This window comes from Salvelinus fontinalis, chromosome 32 (genome assembly GCF_029448725.1).
Source record: "Salvelinus fontinalis isolate EN_2023a chromosome 32, ASM2944872v1, whole genome shotgun sequence".
Lineage (NCBI taxonomy): Eukaryota > Metazoa > Chordata > Actinopteri > Salmoniformes > Salmonidae > Salvelinus > Salvelinus fontinalis.
This window is the reverse complement of record NC_074696.1, coordinates 44,648,576-44,668,370: the sequence shown is the minus strand read 5'-3', so window position 1 is coordinate 44,668,370 and position 19,795 is coordinate 44,648,576. Positions and strand designations below refer to the sequence as shown.

The window sequence follows — 19,795 nt, the reverse complement described above, 5'->3', positions numbered from 1 at the left end:
GAGACAGGTAAAAAAAAAGGTATCTCTCTACAGCCCACAATTCTCAACATTCCAGTGTCAATATTGTATTTGTTCATTATTGGTCATAAATTACTTATTGCCTTTTATTGTTGGCACAATAAAAGTGGGTAAATTCAATATATTTTGAATGAGTTATCCACATTTTTAAATACGGGCTTTTATTTTGAAGGTTTAACATGACAATTCAAACGTGACGTCATCGTTTGTGCTGCTGGCAGAATACTCGTAACAATTACTAGTCAGGGTCTGTGGGCGAAACAGAAACTGTCAGTAGAAGAGAGGATGCGTGTTGGTAAGTTTGTACTAGTCTGTCAAATACACTATGTGTTGCATGTTTGATAACTGTACATTCACACGTATCTCGTAAACATAAATCGCACGTTAATTTCGGGTGTCCGTTTGAAGTCGCTTGCTTGTTGTCTGTCAGTCACAATTTCTGCCATAGATAACTTTAGCTGCAGCAGTAGCTAGCATTTTGGCTGCTAAGTTCTATGTGGTTTTTGAAAGTACGAATTTTAACTATGGATTTACTGCCATTGTCAACATTGATACAGTTAAAATAAAAAAATAAAAAGTGTAGGTGTAATGTAGAGTCCAGTGGTTACCGCTGGGAAAGCTGATGTCGTGCATATGAGTGTCGTGTTCCAGTGAAACCTGATATTTTGAGAGTGAAGTTAGTGGACTGGGTTAGTTGCTATAACGCAAATGTCTGGTGACGTCATCAATCAGCTGGTTAGGTTCAAAGGGCTGTTGCTGTTTTGAGAGCTGGGTCTTGAGTAACTAGATGACAGTGACTTTAATAAAAACTGAAAGGAATTTAAAAAGCCTTCATGGAAATTGAACAGAGCCCGGCTTCCCAAAAGCATCCTAAGGCTACATTCATCGTTAGAAACTTAGTAGGAGCATCATTAGATCCCCGAGCCGTTTCCCATTACTGATTACTGAAGTTGCTCCTGAAAACGCTTGATATTTAAATGGTATTTTAACCTGGGGAAATCTGGGCTTGTTTTCATCATGGGGGGTGGGGGGATGAAATCTGAAAAGAAATGTAGTCCTTCTTTGTGGCATGTCGAGAAGGTTCTATGTGATACTGATCGCACTACACGTGTTTGCGTGTCGATATGGTTGTCCTTGTTCGATACAGCCATTGGAAGTCTTAGAGCGGATTCATTGCTAAATATTAGTGATGCACTGATATGACATTTTTCTGATACCCAATATTTTCCTTGCCCAAAAAACGATACTGATAACCGATATAACATTTTTGTGGCCTTTTAAGCATTCTAGTCATTGTAAATAAGAATTTGTTTTTAACTTCTTATGGCTGGGGGCAGTACTAAGTAGCTTGGATGAATAAGGTGCCCAGAGTAAACTGCCTGCTACTCAGGCCCAGTTGCTAATATATGCATATTATTAGTAGATTTGGATAGAAAACACTCTGAAGTTTCTAAAACTGTTTGAATGATGTCTGCGAGTATAACAGAACTTATATGGCAGGCAAAAACCTGAGAAGAAATCCAACCAGGAAGTGGGAAATCTGAGGTTTGTAGTTTTTCAACTCATTGCCTATCGAATATACAGTGGGATATTTGTCATATTGCACTTCCTAAGGCTTCCACTAGATGTCAACAGTCTTTAGAACCTTGTTTGATGCTTCTACTGTGAAGGAGGGGGAATGAGGGCTCTTTGAGTCAGGGGTCTGGCAGAGTGCCAAGAGCTGACCACGCGCGAGAGTTAGACCTGCGTTCCATCGCATTTCTACAGACAAAGGAATTCTCCGGCTGGAACATTATTGAAGATTTATGTTAAAAACATCCTAAAGATTGATTCTATACTTCGTTTGACATGTTTCTACGAACTGTAATATGACTTTTCGTCTGAACTTTCGCATGGACTTTCCCGCACGTGGTGAGTTTGGATTGTGTACTGAACGCGCGAACAAAAAGGAGGTATTTGGACATAAATGATGGACTTTATGGAACAAATCAAACATTTATTGTGGAACTGGGATTCCTGGGAGTGCATTCTGATGAAGATCATCAAAGGTAAGTGAATATTTATAATGCTATTCTGACATCTGTTGACTCCACAACATGGCGGATATCTTTATGGCTTGTTTGGGCTCTGAGTGCTGTACTCAGATTATAGCATGGTGTGCTTTTTCCGTAAAGTTTTTTTGAAGTCTGACACAGCGGTTGCATTAAGGAGAGGTTTATCTAAAGTTCTATGTATAATACTTGTATCTTTTATAATTTTTTTTATGAGTATTTCTGTAAATTGATGTGGCTCTCTGCAAAATCACCGTATGTTTTGAAGGCAAAACTTTACTGAACAAAACGCACCAATGTAAACTCAGATTTTGGGATAAAAATATGAACTTTATCGAACAAAACATACATGTATTGTGTAACATGAAGTCCTATGAGTGTCATCTGATGAAGATCATCAAAGGTTAGTGATTAACTTTATCTATTTCTGCTTTTTGTGACTCCTCTCTTTGGCTGGAAAAATTGCTGTTTTTCTGTGAATAGGTGCTGACCTAGCATAATGATATGTTGTGCTTTCTTCGTAAAGCCTTTTTGAAATCGGACACTGTGGTGGGATTAACAAGAAGTGTATCTTTAAAATGGTGTAAAATACTTGTATGTCTGAGGTATTTTAATTATGAGATTTCTGTTTTGAATTTGGCGCCGTGCACTTTCGCTGGCTGTTGTCATATCGATCCCGTTAACAGGATCCCAGCAATAAGAAGTTAACTGACTTGCCTAGTTAAATAAAGGTTACACACACCACACTGACCAAAAAGTTTGTTGGCATTTACGTATGTCCCCATTTTACCAGTAAAACATAATCAAAACCTATTTCTTTCACTTACTTGATGTGCTGTTTCGTTGTTCAGTTGTTTCATTATCAACCAGGATTTCATCATGCATGTCAAGCAGTGAAGTTTCAGCTCTGTCTGTCCGTGGCCTCTCTTCCTCAGTGCGCACTATCACTGTGTCCGTTTCCATCTTGTCCAGCTGTGTATATAACATTTCACCTAAACCCTCTTTCTTGTCTGCATCGAGGTAGCGGTCCTTGTAAATAACATCGAGCATGGTGGCGACACAGTATACGTCACTTTATACACCGAATAACTGGGGCCAAGATGTTTATCTGTTTCTGTGACCGTGACTACAAATACAAAGGAGCCCATTTCTTTGCATAGCAAGCGAAAGATATGAAGATGCTTCAAATGAAAACCGAGATGACTGTATTAAAAGATAAATACAGGTTACATAGACCATATATAAATGAACTCAGCAAAAAAAGAAACGTCCCTTTTTCAGGACCCTGTCTTTCAAAGATAATTTGTAAAAATCCAAATAACTTCACAGATCTTCATTGTAAAGGGTTTAAACACTGTTTCCAATGCTTGTTCAAAGAAACATAAACAATTAATGAACATGCACCTGTGGAATGGTCGTTAAGACACTAACAGCTTCCAGATGGTAGGCAATTAAGGTCACAGTTATGAAAACTTAGGACACTAAAGAAGCCTTTCTACTGACTCTGAAAAACACCAAAAGAAAGATGCCCAGGGTCCCTGCTCATCTGTGTGAACGTGCCTTTGGCATGCTGCAAGGAGGCATGAGGACTGCAGATGTGGCCAGGGAAATAAACTGCGATTTCCGTACTGTGAGACGCCTAAGACGGCGCTATAGGGAGACAGGACGGACAGCTGATCGTTCTCGCAGTGGCAGACCACGTGTAACAACACCTGCACAGGATCGGTACATTCGAACATCACACCTGCGGGACAGGTACAGGATGGTAACAACAACTGCCCGAGTTACACCAGGAACGCACAATCCCTCCATCAGTGGTCAGACTATCCGCAATAGGCTGAGAGAGGCTGGACTGAGGGCGTGTAGGCCTCTTGTAAGGCAGGTCCTCACTAGATATCACCGGCAACAACGTGATGGTGTAGATTGATTATGAGGGGGAAAAATAATTGAATCCATTGTAGAATAAGGCTGTAATGTAACAAAATGTGGGAAAAGTCAAGGGGTCTAAATTCTTTCCAAATGCACTGTATTGCCATGTTAGTTATCTAACTAGCTAATTGTTTCAATGCATCTTTTAAATGTGATATTCCAAGACATTTACCTAAAGGGTTTTTCCTCGATAACCTCCTTGTTGTATTGTTGGCTAGCCAGGTTAGTTAGTCCCGCTGGGCTAGCTGGCTAACGTTAGCTACTGAGTCCTTTTTGTTCAAAATGGAAAAATTAGACGGGGGAAAAAAGTCAAGCTTTTTTTACACTAGCTGGCTAGTTAGCAAAAAACACTGTTTCCTCTCAGCATTGCTAGCTATCTATCAAACATGGTTGTACTGGCCATCATGTAAGCTTCTAACTGGGATATTAAAAATGAGGATGTACTGTTACTCCAAAACCGTTTGACCAACAGAGAAGCAACATTTACGCCTCCCTCTAAACCCCACCTACATGGAATTAATGTGCCAGAACTATACAAACGCAAAAAAGGGCAGCGAAAGCGAAGGGCAGAGTAACTGAACCATAGATCAGTGGTATAAAAGTAACTAATTGTCATACTTGAGTAAAAGTAAAGATGCCTTAATAGAAAATTACTCAAGTAAAATTGAGTCACCCATTAAAATACTACTTGAGTAAAAGTCAGTGTTTTGTTTTAAATATGCTTAAGTATTAAAAGTAAAATACAAATGTAAATTTTTATATTAAGGAAACCAGACGGCATCATTTTCTTTTTTTTCCTTGGGAATATAGTAAAGTTGTCAAAAATATAAATAATCCCCCACAAAACTATTTAAGTAGTACTTTCAAGTATTTTTTTACTTAAGTACTTTACACCACTGCCAAAGAGGGAACTGTTTCATCGCAATCGCATTATGATTAAAAATGTTTCACTGGAAAGAATTTCTTTGCATTTATTTACAATTCATTTGTTCTTGCCATTAAAAATGATTTCCTTGCAATATTATTTATTTTGCACTCAACTTTTGGGTTAATGTTTGGCTTTCAATATCACCATTTTTATTTGCAATAATAAAAATGTTGTTCTCGAATAGTCGTGGTAATTTCCTGTATTACTAATTGATGAGAGAGCAAACCACACACCAGTCAGAGTTATAACTTAAACTTCATCTTTAATTCATATGAGCTTCACCATAGCCCTTTGACTCTCGGATAAATTAATTCTCTGAGAGTTCTTACAAAAGAATTCTAGTATATTTTATAGCCAAGATACACCCCTCTCAACTCACATGACGAACCACAGATCTCAGAAACTTCACAAAGGGCCTTTTACTTGAGAGGAGTATCCCATAGCCAGATAGCAATAGCTAAAAATTATCGTTCAGTTTGGTCTCTAAGACGAGGTTCTAATCTCGTTCTTGGTACTTCATAGTACCAAAACATTACCTTATCCAATGGCATATATCAATTGTCAACTTTAGATACCCCCATCTCAAATACACACCCTCTTCTCTCCCCTCCTGGACAAGCTCACTGAGAGTATATGACCTAGAAGTCACTCCCATCTCAAGATTAGTGCAACATCAGAGGGGTAATACAATGGTTCCAGACACTGCCATACTCCTCCCCCAATGGGAAAATGAGGGAGTGACTGGCGTACAGACATTGTGGAGCCCTTCACATGGTTTAACAGATACATTCACATATGAAGACAATGTTCAATTCTAACTTCTCCCTTTCTGATATTCTGCATATTACCAGACATGTAAAAGACAAGCCTGACCTCTCCCCTCTCTGGGCCCCAAATGCAACTGCCAACAGTATAGCCCAAAAGAAGACATTCTAATGACAAGTATCTCACATAAGCATATTATGATGAATCAATAAAACATCTAATTTATCTGTTACCCAACTAATTCTGATTCAGCTATGACAGAATTCAAAAGGATTGCTTGATATAAAAAGGCACAAAAGTAATTCCATAAGAACTGTGCTGAAATAAAAGTATCAAAGAATTTGCACAGCTGTCAATCAAGCTAAGGACATAGAGAATGTATCAGTCCAAGGTTGGTTTATTCTGTTGATTCATGATTCTTAGTACTCTTGTCTTGACTAGGCCTATACCTTTTTAGGATTTCTGACAAGGTTGTGTTCATTTTGATAAATGCTGTCAACAGGCTATGTAGTCTCATTCATTTGCAAAGTTAGATAAAGTCTGTCTGTAGGAAGAGTCGGGATAGTTGCATGTTTTAATCTTTGACCTTTGGCACACACAACCAAACGCATCATTAAAAGATACGTTGTTTTTTTTACAACCACATCTCTTTGTTTATGTAAATGTATGTGTAAATAGGGTCCAGACACTTGTTTTGCAATTTCACTTGTTTTTGAGAAACTTACCCCAAGTGAAATTGCAAAACAACATTAACCCTCATTCTGCACAATGAGGATGAAGATGGTTGGGGTAAGTTTCTCAAATTGCAAAACAAGTGTGTTTATCTGTACTTTACTATTTATATTTTTGACAGCTTTTACTTTACTGTATTCCTAAAATGTATGTAATTTTTACTCCATACATTTTCCCTGACACCCAAAAGTACTCATTACATTTTGAATGCTTAGCAGGACAAGAAAATGGTCTAAAGTACATCCCTGGTCATCCCTACAGCCTCTGATCTGGTGGACTCACTAAACACATGCTTTGTTTGTAAATGATGTCGGAGTGTGCCCCTGGCTATCCCTAAATAAAAGGTGGGGGGAAAAAGAAAATGATGCCGTCTGGTTTGCTTAATATAATTTTTAAAAATGTTTTATACTTTTACTTTGAATTCTTAAGTAATTTTACTCGTAGTATTTTACTCGGTGATTCATTTTCTATTTGTTTACATGATTCCATATGTGTTATTTCATAGTTTTGATGTCTTCGCTATTATTCTAGAATGTAGAAAATGGTTAAAATAAAGGACAACCCTGGAATGAGTAGGTGTGTCCAAACTTTTGACTGGTACTGTGTGTGTTTTTGGGGGGTTGTATACAAGCAAAATTCTCCTTTTCAATCTCCTGCATTTAATCTGTCAAAGCTCGTATGATGTGGTTATCCAGAAATAAAATGTTTGGTTTATATGCATCTTCTCTCTAGTGTTTCAGGTATGGCCTGGAGAGCTGTGTTCACAGCCTTGGAGGCAGTGTGTGAGGAAAACATCACAGCTCTGTCTGGGCCTACCGACTTGCTGTACGGTAACGCTTCCGGACGCTTGGTGACTTGCATGACAAAGATTCAGAACCATGGCCGTGCCCTCGAACCTGTGGTTGCTGGTTTTACTGCAGTCTACCACCACTATGACTTTGACGCAGATACCCCTGGGAATGGGTATCGCACACTGGTAAAGGTAAGCTATAATAACACAACTTTTCTACTAACCTCACTGCCCAGAATGATGTCAGTAGTCTAGAAGAAGTATCACGCAGTGTGATTGTCAAGAGACTGAGACAATCGCACAGTCAAAAGACTACGCAAGCTAGCAACAGAGGGACAATCTTGGATTATTAATATAATGCAAAACTATAAATATTCATTTTATTCACAATACCAGCTGACAATAAAGCATCCCATCTCATCTCTCAGGTGCTGCAGTCTTGCCTTTTGCACATCATCCACAAGGGCCGCTACATTGCCTCTAACTGCCACGGGGCCTTCTTCAGGGCCAACCACAATGCCTCAGAGATGGAAGCCTACTCCAGTGCCCTGTGTCAGCTGCGGGCCCTCCTCTACCTCGCTCAGCGTCTGCTCCACGACAACGGTCATGGGCAGCTGTACTCCCTGCAGGATGGGGAGCTTAGCAGGAGGTTTGTGAGGGAGTACACATCCATGCACAAGGCCTGCTTCTACGGCCGCTGCCTGGGCTTTCAGGTCAGTCATCACCACTTGATGACTTTGTGGGAGGAGTGGCACATTGAATTCAATATAATGTTGATAAGATATCATTTAGCAATTGGTCATTGAGAATGCTGGACTAAGCTTTTTATGACTTGGGAATATACTGAGGGTGGATATACTGTAGCCTCGGCGAGAACCAGGCTTCCCTGACGACGTTTTTGGAGGTATGGCTACGTGAGACTAATGATACTGAAATCCACATTTTCCCTCCGTCTCCCCAGTTCTCGCCTACCCTTCGTCCGTTCCTGCAGACAGTTGTCATAAGCATGGTCTCATTCGGAGAGAGCTACGGAAAACAGAAGTCTGGGTTAGGTCAGTCTCTGTAAATGTCTGTGAACTCTTTAGGCTGTAAGAACTTGTAAAAACGATATATATTAATTTAATGGAGTACAGGCGTAACTGAATAAACAACACAGACTGAATGCAATGACATTTTATTAAGTAGTTTGAGGAATGGTCTCGTCTCTGAGGGAAGGTCCCCGGAGCCAGATGATGTGATGGTAAGGTAGTCCTATGCACGACTGCTGGCATCAAACCCCTTTTTTTCTATAACACAGTAAGTATGAGAAAGTGGCTAAGTTTGTCACATAAATGCAACCCAAGATTTACGCCTATTGGCTGAGAGAGAGAGAGGAAGGTGATGATTGCAAAAGTGAGCCCAGCCCATAGGTTAAACAGCAAGCGTGAGGCATATGCATTACCGTGCCGTGCTTATAAGCTACAAGGTAAATGGGTGAATGACCTTCCACACATGACTAATAGGAAAGAGGAGAAGAAACAAGATGCTAATCTGATGATGATACGTTTGTATACATTCCCACTATGCCCGTAGAATAGGAAACAAAAGTGAATTTATGTTCTGGATGAAGTTAAACAAACATTCAGACCCGCCTTCCTGATTTGAACTTTCGTACTAGTACACAATAAACCTGAGTGACTATCTACCTCTTACGGCCTCGTGTAAGATTTGTGGTTGTCCTTTGACATTTTTAAAAGTTAATTGCATAGTATGCACTGCCCTACATACTTTGCATTCACTCTCCATTTCCCTCAGGCATGGCAGCTTTCTCCTTCCTTACCTCCGGGAAGTATGTCATTGATCCAGAGCTGAGGGGAGCAGAGTTTGAGCGGATCACCCAGAATCTGGACATGAAGTTCTGGAAGTCTTTCTGGAACCTCACAGAATCCGAGCTTCTATCGGTGAGGGCAGAAGGGAGTCGACTAGTAATACGATGTTGTATGCAAATAAGGACGTCTTGAATCTTGCAGTCTCTCTAGGCCTCTCTCTGTTTCCCCTACTTACTCACTCTTCCAAACTTTCTGTTGGTTTGATTGCTTTTAAGACGATTTTACAAAATCCTCTTCATCATTTGATCCCTTTCTCCCACAGGGCTTGGCCAGTATAGCCTCTAACCTAGTGCAGCTGAACCTCACCCTGACCATACCACCTGAACCACTGCTCCTCCCCCTGGCCTCAGACCCACGTCTCTTTGCCCCCGTGTCCCCTCCGGTGGCCCACTGGGGCCCTGGACCTGTTAACATGCGGCTCATCTCCTATCAACTTCGAGAAGGACAGGTGAGCTCTCAGCTGTAACCGCAGTGGTTACTATGTGATGTTTTTTATCAAAGTTCTGCATAGTTCAGTCATGTTAGTGTAAAAAGGGTTACGTTGTGACGCAAACATCTCTTTCTCTCTCTTCAGGACAGTGAAGAGCTGCTAGCTTTCTCTCGTACAGAAGCTACCCCCATCTCTGTGTCTTTGGTACCGTTTGGTGCTCAGAAGCACCCTCCCTCCCCCTGGCTGCTGATCCACTTCCATGGAGGAGGCTTCGTGGCCCAGACGTCGAAATCCCATGAGGTATGGTAGGCCAGGGATTGTCATGCGATGCCCGCAATTACTTAAGCTAATCACTCACCTTAGTCTCTCAGTAATCAAGTTAAGTGGGACTCAGCACTTACCGTGAAGTCTACTTTCCTCTCTTTTAACAGTTATGTTTAATTTTCCTGTCACTTCTCCATTTTCTCATCACTCCATTTGTCCTCCATCCTCCTTTTATTTCCCAGAACTATCTGAAGAGCTGGTCCAAGGATCTAAATGTCCCCATCCTGTCTGTGGACTACTCCCTTGCCCCTGAGGCCCCATTTCCCAGAGCCCTTGAGGAGTGCTTCTATGCCTACTGTTGGGCCCTCAAGAACTGCCATCTTCTTGGTCTGTGTTGTTACTAATGTGTTAGAGTTTAGAACCAAAGAAATGATTTCAGAATTATAATAACCTCCTGTATTAGACCAGCTGGTACTGATTGCTCTGTCTCTCTGCCCCAGGCTCCACGGCTGAGCGCGTGTGTCTGGCTGGGGACAGTGCTGGGGGGAACCTCTGCATCACAGTGTCTATGAGGGCCATAGCCTGCGGTGTGCGTGTCCCAGATGGTATTATGGCTGCCTACCCAGCTACCCTGCTCACCATTGACGCCTCGCCCTCCCGTCTGCTCACCCTCATTGACCCACTACTGCCATTAGGAGTGCTCTCCAAGTGCCTCAACGCCTACGCAGGTAAGGAAGGAAGGGTGTGAAATGGATGAGGGTATTAGTCAAAGCTTATGGAAATTAGTTAAAGAGGGGCAAAGAGTGTCTCAGCATTAAGAGTGATGCTTTTGTGTGTAGGTCTTAAATAACTTGCCTTTTTTCCCCCAATTACCTCATCTTCCTCTTTTCCACTCTCCAGGTGTAGACTCTCAGGCGGTACAGCCCACAGAGGAGACCAGCACATTGAGTGCTCTAGGTAGAGACACAGCCTTGCTGATCAGTGACCTCACACACGGGGCATCCAATTGGATCCAGTCCTTCCTTCCTGCAGAAGTCCTAGGGTCACTGTCATCGTCACACCGGAAGTCCCTTGACAATGAGGCCCACTACAGATCAACGTCACCCCGTTCCTTCTCATCCAACTCCTCCTCAGGTCCTAGGGATTACCCAGAAGGTTTTGAGCCCCTGCGCTCCGAGCGCCTCGCTGTGATCCAGGCGACTAGCTGTCCCATCGTCAAGAACCCGTTTGTGTCACCGCTTCTAGCCCCTGATTACCTACTGAGAGGACTACCGCCTGTACACTTAGTGGTGAGAGGGGGGGATGAGTGAGGGAATGGATGGGAAAGGTGTGTGTGTGTGAAGGGGTGGTTGTGGTGGCATCAATGCATTTGGAAAAATTGGTGTAGAGGATGGAAAAGCCAAGAAAGCAAAAGAGTAGCAGACCTGCCAACCTGTACACATTTTGTGTACCATGCACGCAATTTGAGGTCAAAGTACGCTGGTATGAAAAACTAGCCTGAAATAGGCTTCTAGTTGGAACATTGTGGTTTCAACCGTCTGAAGTTGGAGCTGAGCCAATCAGAGGACTTGGGCGATGAGGGAGAATCTTTAGCTCTTTTCTCCAGCCTACCCCCCCTGTAGTCGTAGTACTGTTTTCTTCCCTCGAGCTGGATGGCAGCTCTCCACTTCATCCTTTGATGACGCTGATGTGTGAGGGATAAGGAAAATGGAGAACAAACTGTTTGTCAAATACATTTTCCAAAATGCTAAGCACACAACCACGTATTTCGTAGTTAGCTCCTTGACAAATGTAGTTAGCTACTGCGTTTAGTGAACTAGAATTAAGCGAGAACACTTTCTTGCCCACACATGCTTAGATCTCCGCAATGGTAGTAGGCGCGAGCACGTTGACGGGCAAGGAAACGTGCGGTGTTGCACTACAGTGCGCATCACTGCGTGAATGTAAACAGACATGGCAGAGAGAGCTGTTTCCGCTTCACAGAAAGCCTGTTAAAAATTAGTAGGCCTACGGTAATTAATCAGTTCTTGATCCTACTAGTTGATATGTCAACAATCACTAGGCTGCTAAAGATAATAATAGTCAGTTCACCAATGACAACAAGGCACGTTGAATGAATGCTAGCCTAGTAGTCAGACCTAACTTGATGGATTAGGTCAGAGATGGAGATCTGAAACAAGTTCCTATAGGCCTAGTTCAGTTGTTTCATATTCCAAATAGCCTACAGTAAGCTAGACTACTACATTGGATCCAGTAATTGAATTATTCCGAATTTTCTCCACCGAACAAAATTGAAAAGCCAGTTTACATTTTCACGAGACTATTCACATCAAGACACCTATTTATTAGAATAATCATTACCTCTAAATGATTAGTATCATTGAGACAATCTACATTTTTATTTAGGATCAAACACATTACTTCTGTGTTGGCTTACTTGGCTACATTGTTTGATATAATTTAAGACTCTAGGTTTCAGGAAATGGCAGTTACAGGTTGAAAAAAATTTAAAAAAGCAAAATGCCACCTACAATCAACACCACTTTATCAGAAAATCCTAGGGAGAGCCCTGGGCAATGTTCCCTCTAAGCTGCGCACAATAAACTTTTCCCCGTTAGTTTACACTATCAACGTTTCCCTCTACTGTGGGAATTATGATCAAATTAGCATAATATTAGTCCCTTTCAATGTAACATACCGAAACAAATCTAACTATGCCAGATTTACCAGTAGTCTGATTTTGTTTTAGGCAGAGCGCATGGGAGGACGACTCCATTGCAATGACGGGCACGAGTGGTCAAGAGTAGATGCGTGTGTGCACATTTGTTCATATTCTTTGCTAGTTAGTGAGTTATCAGCCCAATTATAGCAAATGTCTGGTCAACAATTGGGCAGTGATTGCTTCGTACAAGAGCACAAAACGTGTTGTCCTACATTAGAGCTTTTTGAAGGGGCAATGTTGTAGTTTGGGACAGGTTTGATTAAGCTAAGAAGCCAATAGGCAGAGGGTAGCATACTTTTCTGACTGATTCTCTGTAATAATAATGGTATGGGGATGATAATGATAATTTTTGTATCAAACAACACAATACAACTGCATTGTCAGTCACTTCTTTATCTGCATTGAACACCACGCATTGGCTGCTATTGAAGGAAGTATTATAGTATAGCTATTTTATTAGCTATTTCCATGTTAAAATGTTATTGGATTTTTTTTTTATTTTTTTTTTTTATGGTAGGCCATTGTTAAAACTATAACTTAAAGCTGGTGTTCACGGTAAACAGTGTGCACACTTAACGTGTGCTGGAAGTTGCACAGATTTTTCACAACGTTCAAGTTTTCACTCAGCAGACCTGAAATTTGCTCAGTGATGAAAACAATGAGGGAACATTGGCCCTGGGGTGTGTTTATTCTGCCGATCTGTTGCAAAACGTTTCTTAAACGGAACAAAATGGGGAGGGACTTACCTGAATTTATCCAATAGAAACTCTCATTTGAATTGTTTGGACTAATGATTACATCCCTGAGTGTATGTTTAAACGTATTTTTTGTTAGCTACTGAAGAGCAGCCAATTACCAAGTGCCCACAACAGTCTATAGCCTACCATTTACTACTGAGGCAGTCTTCTGCCAACAGCATTATTAGGCCGAAAAATAAGCATTTGTCTATGATTTGAGCAGTGTAGGTGTCGCACGTGTGCTGTCGTGGGTGCCGCTTCTGCCGCCGCACTGAAGTAGTACTCGTAAAAATCTGCAGTGGGTCTATTTTGTCCTTGTTCACTGGTCTCTCTAACACTCCACAATTGATGGTCTTTCCACTTTAAGGGCTATGAAGTACCACAGTATGAGTCATAATGCCCATAAAACCTAGTGATCAAATATTGATATGGTTCCAATAATTTTTCCCATTTTAGAAACACTTAAAATAAAGGCTGTGTTTCTGGCGTGACGTCTTGATAACCCCCCCCCCCCCCCCCCAAAAATGAAATGCTAATGTGGCTAGCATAAAGAACTACTATTTAAAAATATATATATTGACCTTTTACATTTTTAACCTTAATTTAAGTAGGCAAGTCGGTTAAGAACAAATTCTTATTTACAATGACGGCCTAACCCGGACAACGCTGGGCCAATTGTGCGCCGCCCTATGGGACTCCCAATCACAGCCGGTTGTGATACAGCCTGGAATCGTACCAGGGTCTGTAGTGACGCCTCTAACACTGAGATGCAGTGCCTTAGACCGCTGCTCCACTCGGAAGCCCCAGATGATGATCTGGACGCTAAAGGTAGTACAATAAGTTGGCTACATTTCTTTAAATGGACAATTCTGTGAACTGTCTTGTGCAAGTTTTAAATTGACACAAAACATGTTAGCAAAAGTGTCAGCTAGAGATGACGTGCAGGAGCTTGCAGGGATTTGTAGTTTTGCATGATGTCTACTTTGATGCTTATTACCATTTTGGAATCTAAGATTAAATAGAGGCATTTATATAAAAGTCACCTTGTCCGAGAGAGATTTACATGGTTATCAAAACATCACGCCAGGGTAAGTCTATATGAAACACAGACGTTATTTTTAAGGGATTCTAAAATCCCCTATGGGAAAAATGAATGGTGGGATTGGAACCATTTCCCTGTTTGACCGCTAGGTTTTATGAGTATTATGACACCGCCGCGGCAGGATTCTATACACCCCTTTTTGTGTTTGCAAACATTGCTGCAGGAGGACAATGCATGCCATATTGGTTGCAGAACACGGGGGAGTTCTCATTAGCCACCAGCAAAACAAGCCTCCGTTTACATGTTGCTTTTGAGTGCATTTCACACTACTTTTGGATTATCATTTGGATTTTAAGGATGTATGAATGTCCTGCTTAATATACTAGTTGTGTCGTCATTGCAAATCAACTCACTGCATTATACCTAAACACTTTTGGCTAGAGCTCTTACGTCAATGAGCGTTGGCATTCTAGCTATCAACTGCTACATCCAAAATAAGTATTTTGCAAAGGTCACAACCAAATATCATCTTAGCGACTGTTCAAGCAATGATCAAAACAACATTGTAAGCGTACCCCAAAAAGTGTTTTTGTTTTAGAAGTAATAATAACAGAAATGCAACTATGTTGAATGGGCGCAGATGGCGATGGGGGTCATTCTGCCTTCAAAAATCATGTGCATTCCGTGCCTGACGTCAGTGTGTCGTGTACTGAAAAGGGGCCTACATATCATTAATTAAACAGTCCAAAAATGGAGGAAGAATCTCCAGATTGGCCCTGTAATTCTTACTCCCCCTGTCTGTCCCCACAGGCCTCTGCACTGGATGCCTTGTTGGATGACTCTGTGATGTTCGCCAAGAAACTGCGGGATATGGGCCAACCAGTGACCCTGAGGGTGGTGGAGGACCTCCCACATGGCTTCCTCAGCCTATCGGGGCTCGCTAAGGAGACACAGGTGGCCTCAGACATCTGCGTAGAGCGAATCAGAGAGGTCTTCCAGCAGCAAACCCCGCCTCCCTGTACTGACAAGCAACCAAAGTTGGAAAGGACCAATCATGGCCCATCAAATTGAGTGGCTGACCAGCTGCCTAATAAAATGGAGGGGAAAGTGTTGTTGTTAGATTAGAGCTTGTATGGAACTGAGTCATGCATGTACAATTTATAAAATGGTGAAGGGGGGATACACTAAGGATGTAAGAAAAAGGGAGGAGGGGCTTTCCAGATTATTTGCTCAATGGTAGTCTGGGGGGGAAAGGCAGTCCTCTAGTTGACTGACAGCACAATACGATCATTCAAAGCACACTGGGGGGGGGGGGGAGTATGAAATAGAGTGTCCTTTTTAACATTGCAGAAACATAACACAGGGTATGTTAATGAAACCAATTTGACCAGCTTTGAAAGAAATGCCTTGCCTGGTTGCTACTCTGTTTTTATGCTTTAACCAACCCCTTCGTCATTGATTTGGCTAAAGCAGAAACAAAATGGCAACCGGCTGCTTAGAATAAGTAATAATCTCTGAATAGACAGATTTGTGTAATCAGAAGTAGTGCCTTTACCTCAAACTGTACTGTACAAACAAATCCCTTTATTTTACCTTGGTGTATCATCGGGTTGAACAACTAATAGGACCTAATGCATACATACGGTGCCTTCCGAAATTATTACGACCCCTTGACGTTTTCAACATTTTATTAGGTTACAGCATTATTCTAAAATTTATTAAATCGTTTTTTCCCCCATCAATCTACAGACAATGCTTCATAATGACAAAGAAAAACAGTTTTTTAGAAATGTTTGCTAATTTATTAAAAATAAAAACATAGCAAATTTCCATAAGTATTCAGACCTTTTACTCAGTACTTTGTTGAAGCACATTTAGCAGCAATTACAGCCTTGAGTCTTTTGGGGAATTACGCTACAAGCTTGGCACACCTGTATTTGGGGAATTTCTCCCATTGTTCTCTGCAGGTCCTCTCAAGCTTTGTCAGGTTGGATGGGGAGCATTGCTGCACAGCTATTTTCAGGTCTCTCCAGAGATGTTCGATAGGATTCAAGTCCGGGCTCTGGCTGGGTCACTCAAGGACATTCAGAGTCTTGTCCCAATGCCACTTGTGCGTTGCCTTGGCTGTGTGCTTAGGGTCGTTGTCCTGTTGGAAGGTGAACCTTCCCCCCAGTCTGAGGTTCTGAGTGCTCTGGAGCAGGTTTTCATCAAGGATCTCTGTACTTTCCCCTCGATTCTGACTAGTCTTCCAGTCCCTGCCACTGGGAAAACATCCCCACAGCATGAAGCTGCCACCACCATGCTTTACCGTAGGGATGGTGCAGGGTTTCCTCAAGAACGTGATGCTTGGCATTCAGGCCAAAGAGTTCAATCTTGGTTTCATCAGACCGGAGAATCTTGTTTCTCATGGTCTGAGAGTCTTTAGGTGCCTTTTGGCAAACTCCAAGCAGGCTGTCATGTGCCTTTTACTAAGGATTGGCTTCTGTTTGGCCACTGTACCACAAAGGCCTGATTTGGTGGAGTGCTGCAGAGATGGTTCGGGGCCATTCTTCCCCGTTTGCTCACTTTTTCTGGGCAGCCAGCTCTAGGAAGAGTCTTGGTGGTTCCAAACTTCTTCCATTTAAGAATAATGGAGGCGACTGTGTTCTTGGGGACCTTCAATGCTGCAGAAATGTTTTGGTACCCTTCCCCAGATCTGTGCCTGGACACAATCATGTCTCGGAGCTCCACGTACCATTCCTTCAACCTCATGGCTTGGTTTTTGCTCTGACATGTACTGTCATCTGTGTGACCTTATGTATACAGGTGTGTGCCTTTCCAAATCATGTCGATTTCAATTGTATTTACCCCGAGTGGACTCCAATCAATTTGTAGAAACATATTGATGGGTTCTGACTTCTAAACATGAAAATATGAAATATCCTTATTAATGTCACTGAGGAAGAGGGGAATGTAGAATGTTTACATTCTGTCAGAATATGTTGTTAGACATCAGGGATCCTATGGAAGGAGAAGGGCCACAGTCTGCAGTCTGGTACAAGTCAACAGGACAGCTGTGAGTTGGGGAGGAGTGGGAAATTTGGCCAGAGGTCAGATGAAGTGAGGAAGAACAGATATCACAAAAATTCTGTCTTGCAAGGGCCTCCCGAGTGGCGCAGTGGTCTAAGGCAGGATCTCTAGCTGTGGCACTACAGATCCTAGTTCGTGTCCAGGCTCTGTCGCAGCTGGCCGAGACTGGGAGACCCATGAGGCGGCGCACAATTGTTCCAGCGCCGTCCGGATTTGGGGAGGTTTTGGCCGGCAGGGATGTTCCTGTCCCATCACGCACTAGCGACTCCTGTGGCGGGCCGGGCGCAATGAACGCTGAGACAGTTGCCAGGTGTACGGTGTTTCCTCCGACACTATTTTCATATAGTGCGGCTGGCTTCCGGGTTAAGCGGGCGTTGTGTCAACAAGCAGTGCGGCTTGGCTGGGTTGTGTTTCGGAGGATGCACGGCTCTCGACCTTCGCCTCTCCCAAGTCCATATAGGAGTTGCAGCGATGGGACAGGACTTTAACTACCAATTAGATACCACGAAATTGGTGGAGGAAAAGGGGGGTATAAAGCAACAGAGGTGTATTGGCTGTTCATAGATGTAAGGAGGAGACTCAACATAGAAGGCAGGGTTAAATTCCAGTGCTTGTGTGAATATGTCTTGGTCTTATGCAGCTGTGTGACCCAGTGGGTGAAAAAACTTGGTTTGAGCTTTACTAATCGTTCGTGAGTTTTTACTCTTTATTTAGAACCTAACAGTTGGCGCTGCGAATCAGTCCGAATCAGTGAAACAGGAGCCTGCACCAGAAATAAGGTAGGCACAGTTCCTACACCTGTTACCAGTTATTATTTAGTACCTAACAATCTCAAGAATGATAAATGGAAACAGGATGCACCTGAGCTCAATTTCAAGTCTCGTAGCAATGGGTCTGAATACTTATGTAAATAAGGTAAAAAAATATATAAATATATGTGTACATTTGAAAGATTTCGAAAAATCGGTTTTTGTTTTGTCATTATGGGGTATTGTGTAGATTGCTGAGGAACTTGTTTTATTTAATCCATTCTAGAATAAAGTTGTAATGTAACAAAATGTGTAAAGGTTCAATGGGTCTGAATACTTTCCGAAGGCACTGTAGGTACTTCAAGTGTGTGTGTGGTGAATTATGTAAGCTTGTTTGTTATGTATTTACAAGATAGAACTACAGTACTGTATTGACAAGGTGATGTTGACCAGCAGCGTATGAGTGTGGAAATTACTTGATTGAACATGGACATGTTTTTGTTTGGGTTACTGTTTTGGAAAAATATGTTGTATTTAAGGCTAGATGTCAAATGTACTTACAGAACACAAAAATTATTATCTATTACCTTTCATGACTGACAAACTTTGGAACACCAGTCATCTTTTTTGACTTGGAAATGCCTAATACGGACAGAAGCATGTCTGTTCTACGAAATATATTCTCAAATTTATTCTCAAATATTTTATTTTCTGTGACTCTGTGCACTGAACTGACATGCATGATTATTGATGACACTCCGAAGTTCAGATAAAGGGAATGAAGTAGTCTATCATGCACACCACATCAGTGCTCAAATCTGACAGCGGTGTATAGCCTACTGTAGCTGCTGGAAAAATGTATGCAAAGCCTATATTTTATCACTCTGGATGTAACTTTTAAGTGCTACTATTTTTGTAATGTTATTAATGAAACAAAATCAAACAACCCATAGTAGAATAGTTGACCGATTTACCTAGTCAGGTTGTTGTGCGTTCATTCTCGAGGCTCATTGAAATTGCTAGAGCCATAGGATGGACAGATGTATTTTGACAAGCAGTCAACTGCACAACAATGTTTAATGCAATCGCAGGAAAACTTTTGAAAGCTGTTTTGGCCTTTGTTAAAAGAAAGAGGGGATCCCAGTTTTACATTGCTACCAGGTTCATAGTAGTGTCCAATGGGGTAAATGCAAATGGACAAACCTCATGCTTCGGCCTATGTATATTTTATAGCCACTATGCTTCATCAGTTGGTCTACAGGTGATAATTATTATTGCCGATAGCACATCTGATAATATAGACTATAGGTGCATAGGCTATAGTGCATAGGCTATATGCATGGTCCAATGTTAAAATATATTTTCAACTTTTTTTTTAACCAAAATGTTATTAGACCCATTTCTGGAGGTTTTATAAAATGCCGACAGATAATTGGTTCGTTCAACATCGGTTCTTTTTGTCTGTAAAATTAATTATGCAAGAAATGGCAGTGAAAACACTTTTTTATGCGCAAAAATGTATATAATAACCATATCGAAGTAAACTGAATCACGAGATGATATGGTGTGTGGTGCTCCCACTGCGACTCGGGAAACCATACAGTTTATTAGGCTACAGATTAAATAAATGATGAACTTCACAGAGTGGTGAAAATGCACAGTGATCTTGATGCTCCTTTCCAATAAATATCAAGGGTCTTA

The 19,795-nt window shown here is 41.6% G+C and overlaps 1 protein-coding gene across 4 annotated transcripts; it reads left to right on the top strand.

The window, feature by feature from the left end:
* The first annotated feature begins 222 nt into the window (after positions 1–222).
* Positions 223–19,795, top strand: lipea (lipase, hormone-sensitive a). Of its 4 annotated transcripts, none has more exons than XM_055894847.1 (12): positions 242–313; positions 6,639–6,767; positions 7,156–7,405; positions 7,642–7,926; positions 8,175–8,265; positions 9,008–9,153; positions 9,344–9,529; positions 9,656–9,811; positions 10,018–10,162; positions 10,276–10,503; positions 10,676–11,064; positions 15,087–19,795. In XM_055894847.1, exons 3-12 carry the CDS (start codon positions 7,166–7,168, stop codon positions 15,345–15,347), a joined length of 2,127 nt encoding a protein of 708 aa, XP_055750822.1. In that variant the 5' UTR covers positions 242–313; positions 6,639–6,767; positions 7,156–7,165; the 3' UTR covers positions 15,348–19,795. The 4 variants fall into 4 exon arrangements, with proteins under 4 accessions (XP_055750824.1, XP_055750822.1, XP_055750823.1 ...); XM_055894848.1 differs by having other exon boundaries at positions 250–313; positions 6,642–6,767; XM_055894849.1 differs by lacking the exon at positions 6,639–6,767 and having other exon boundaries at positions 223–313.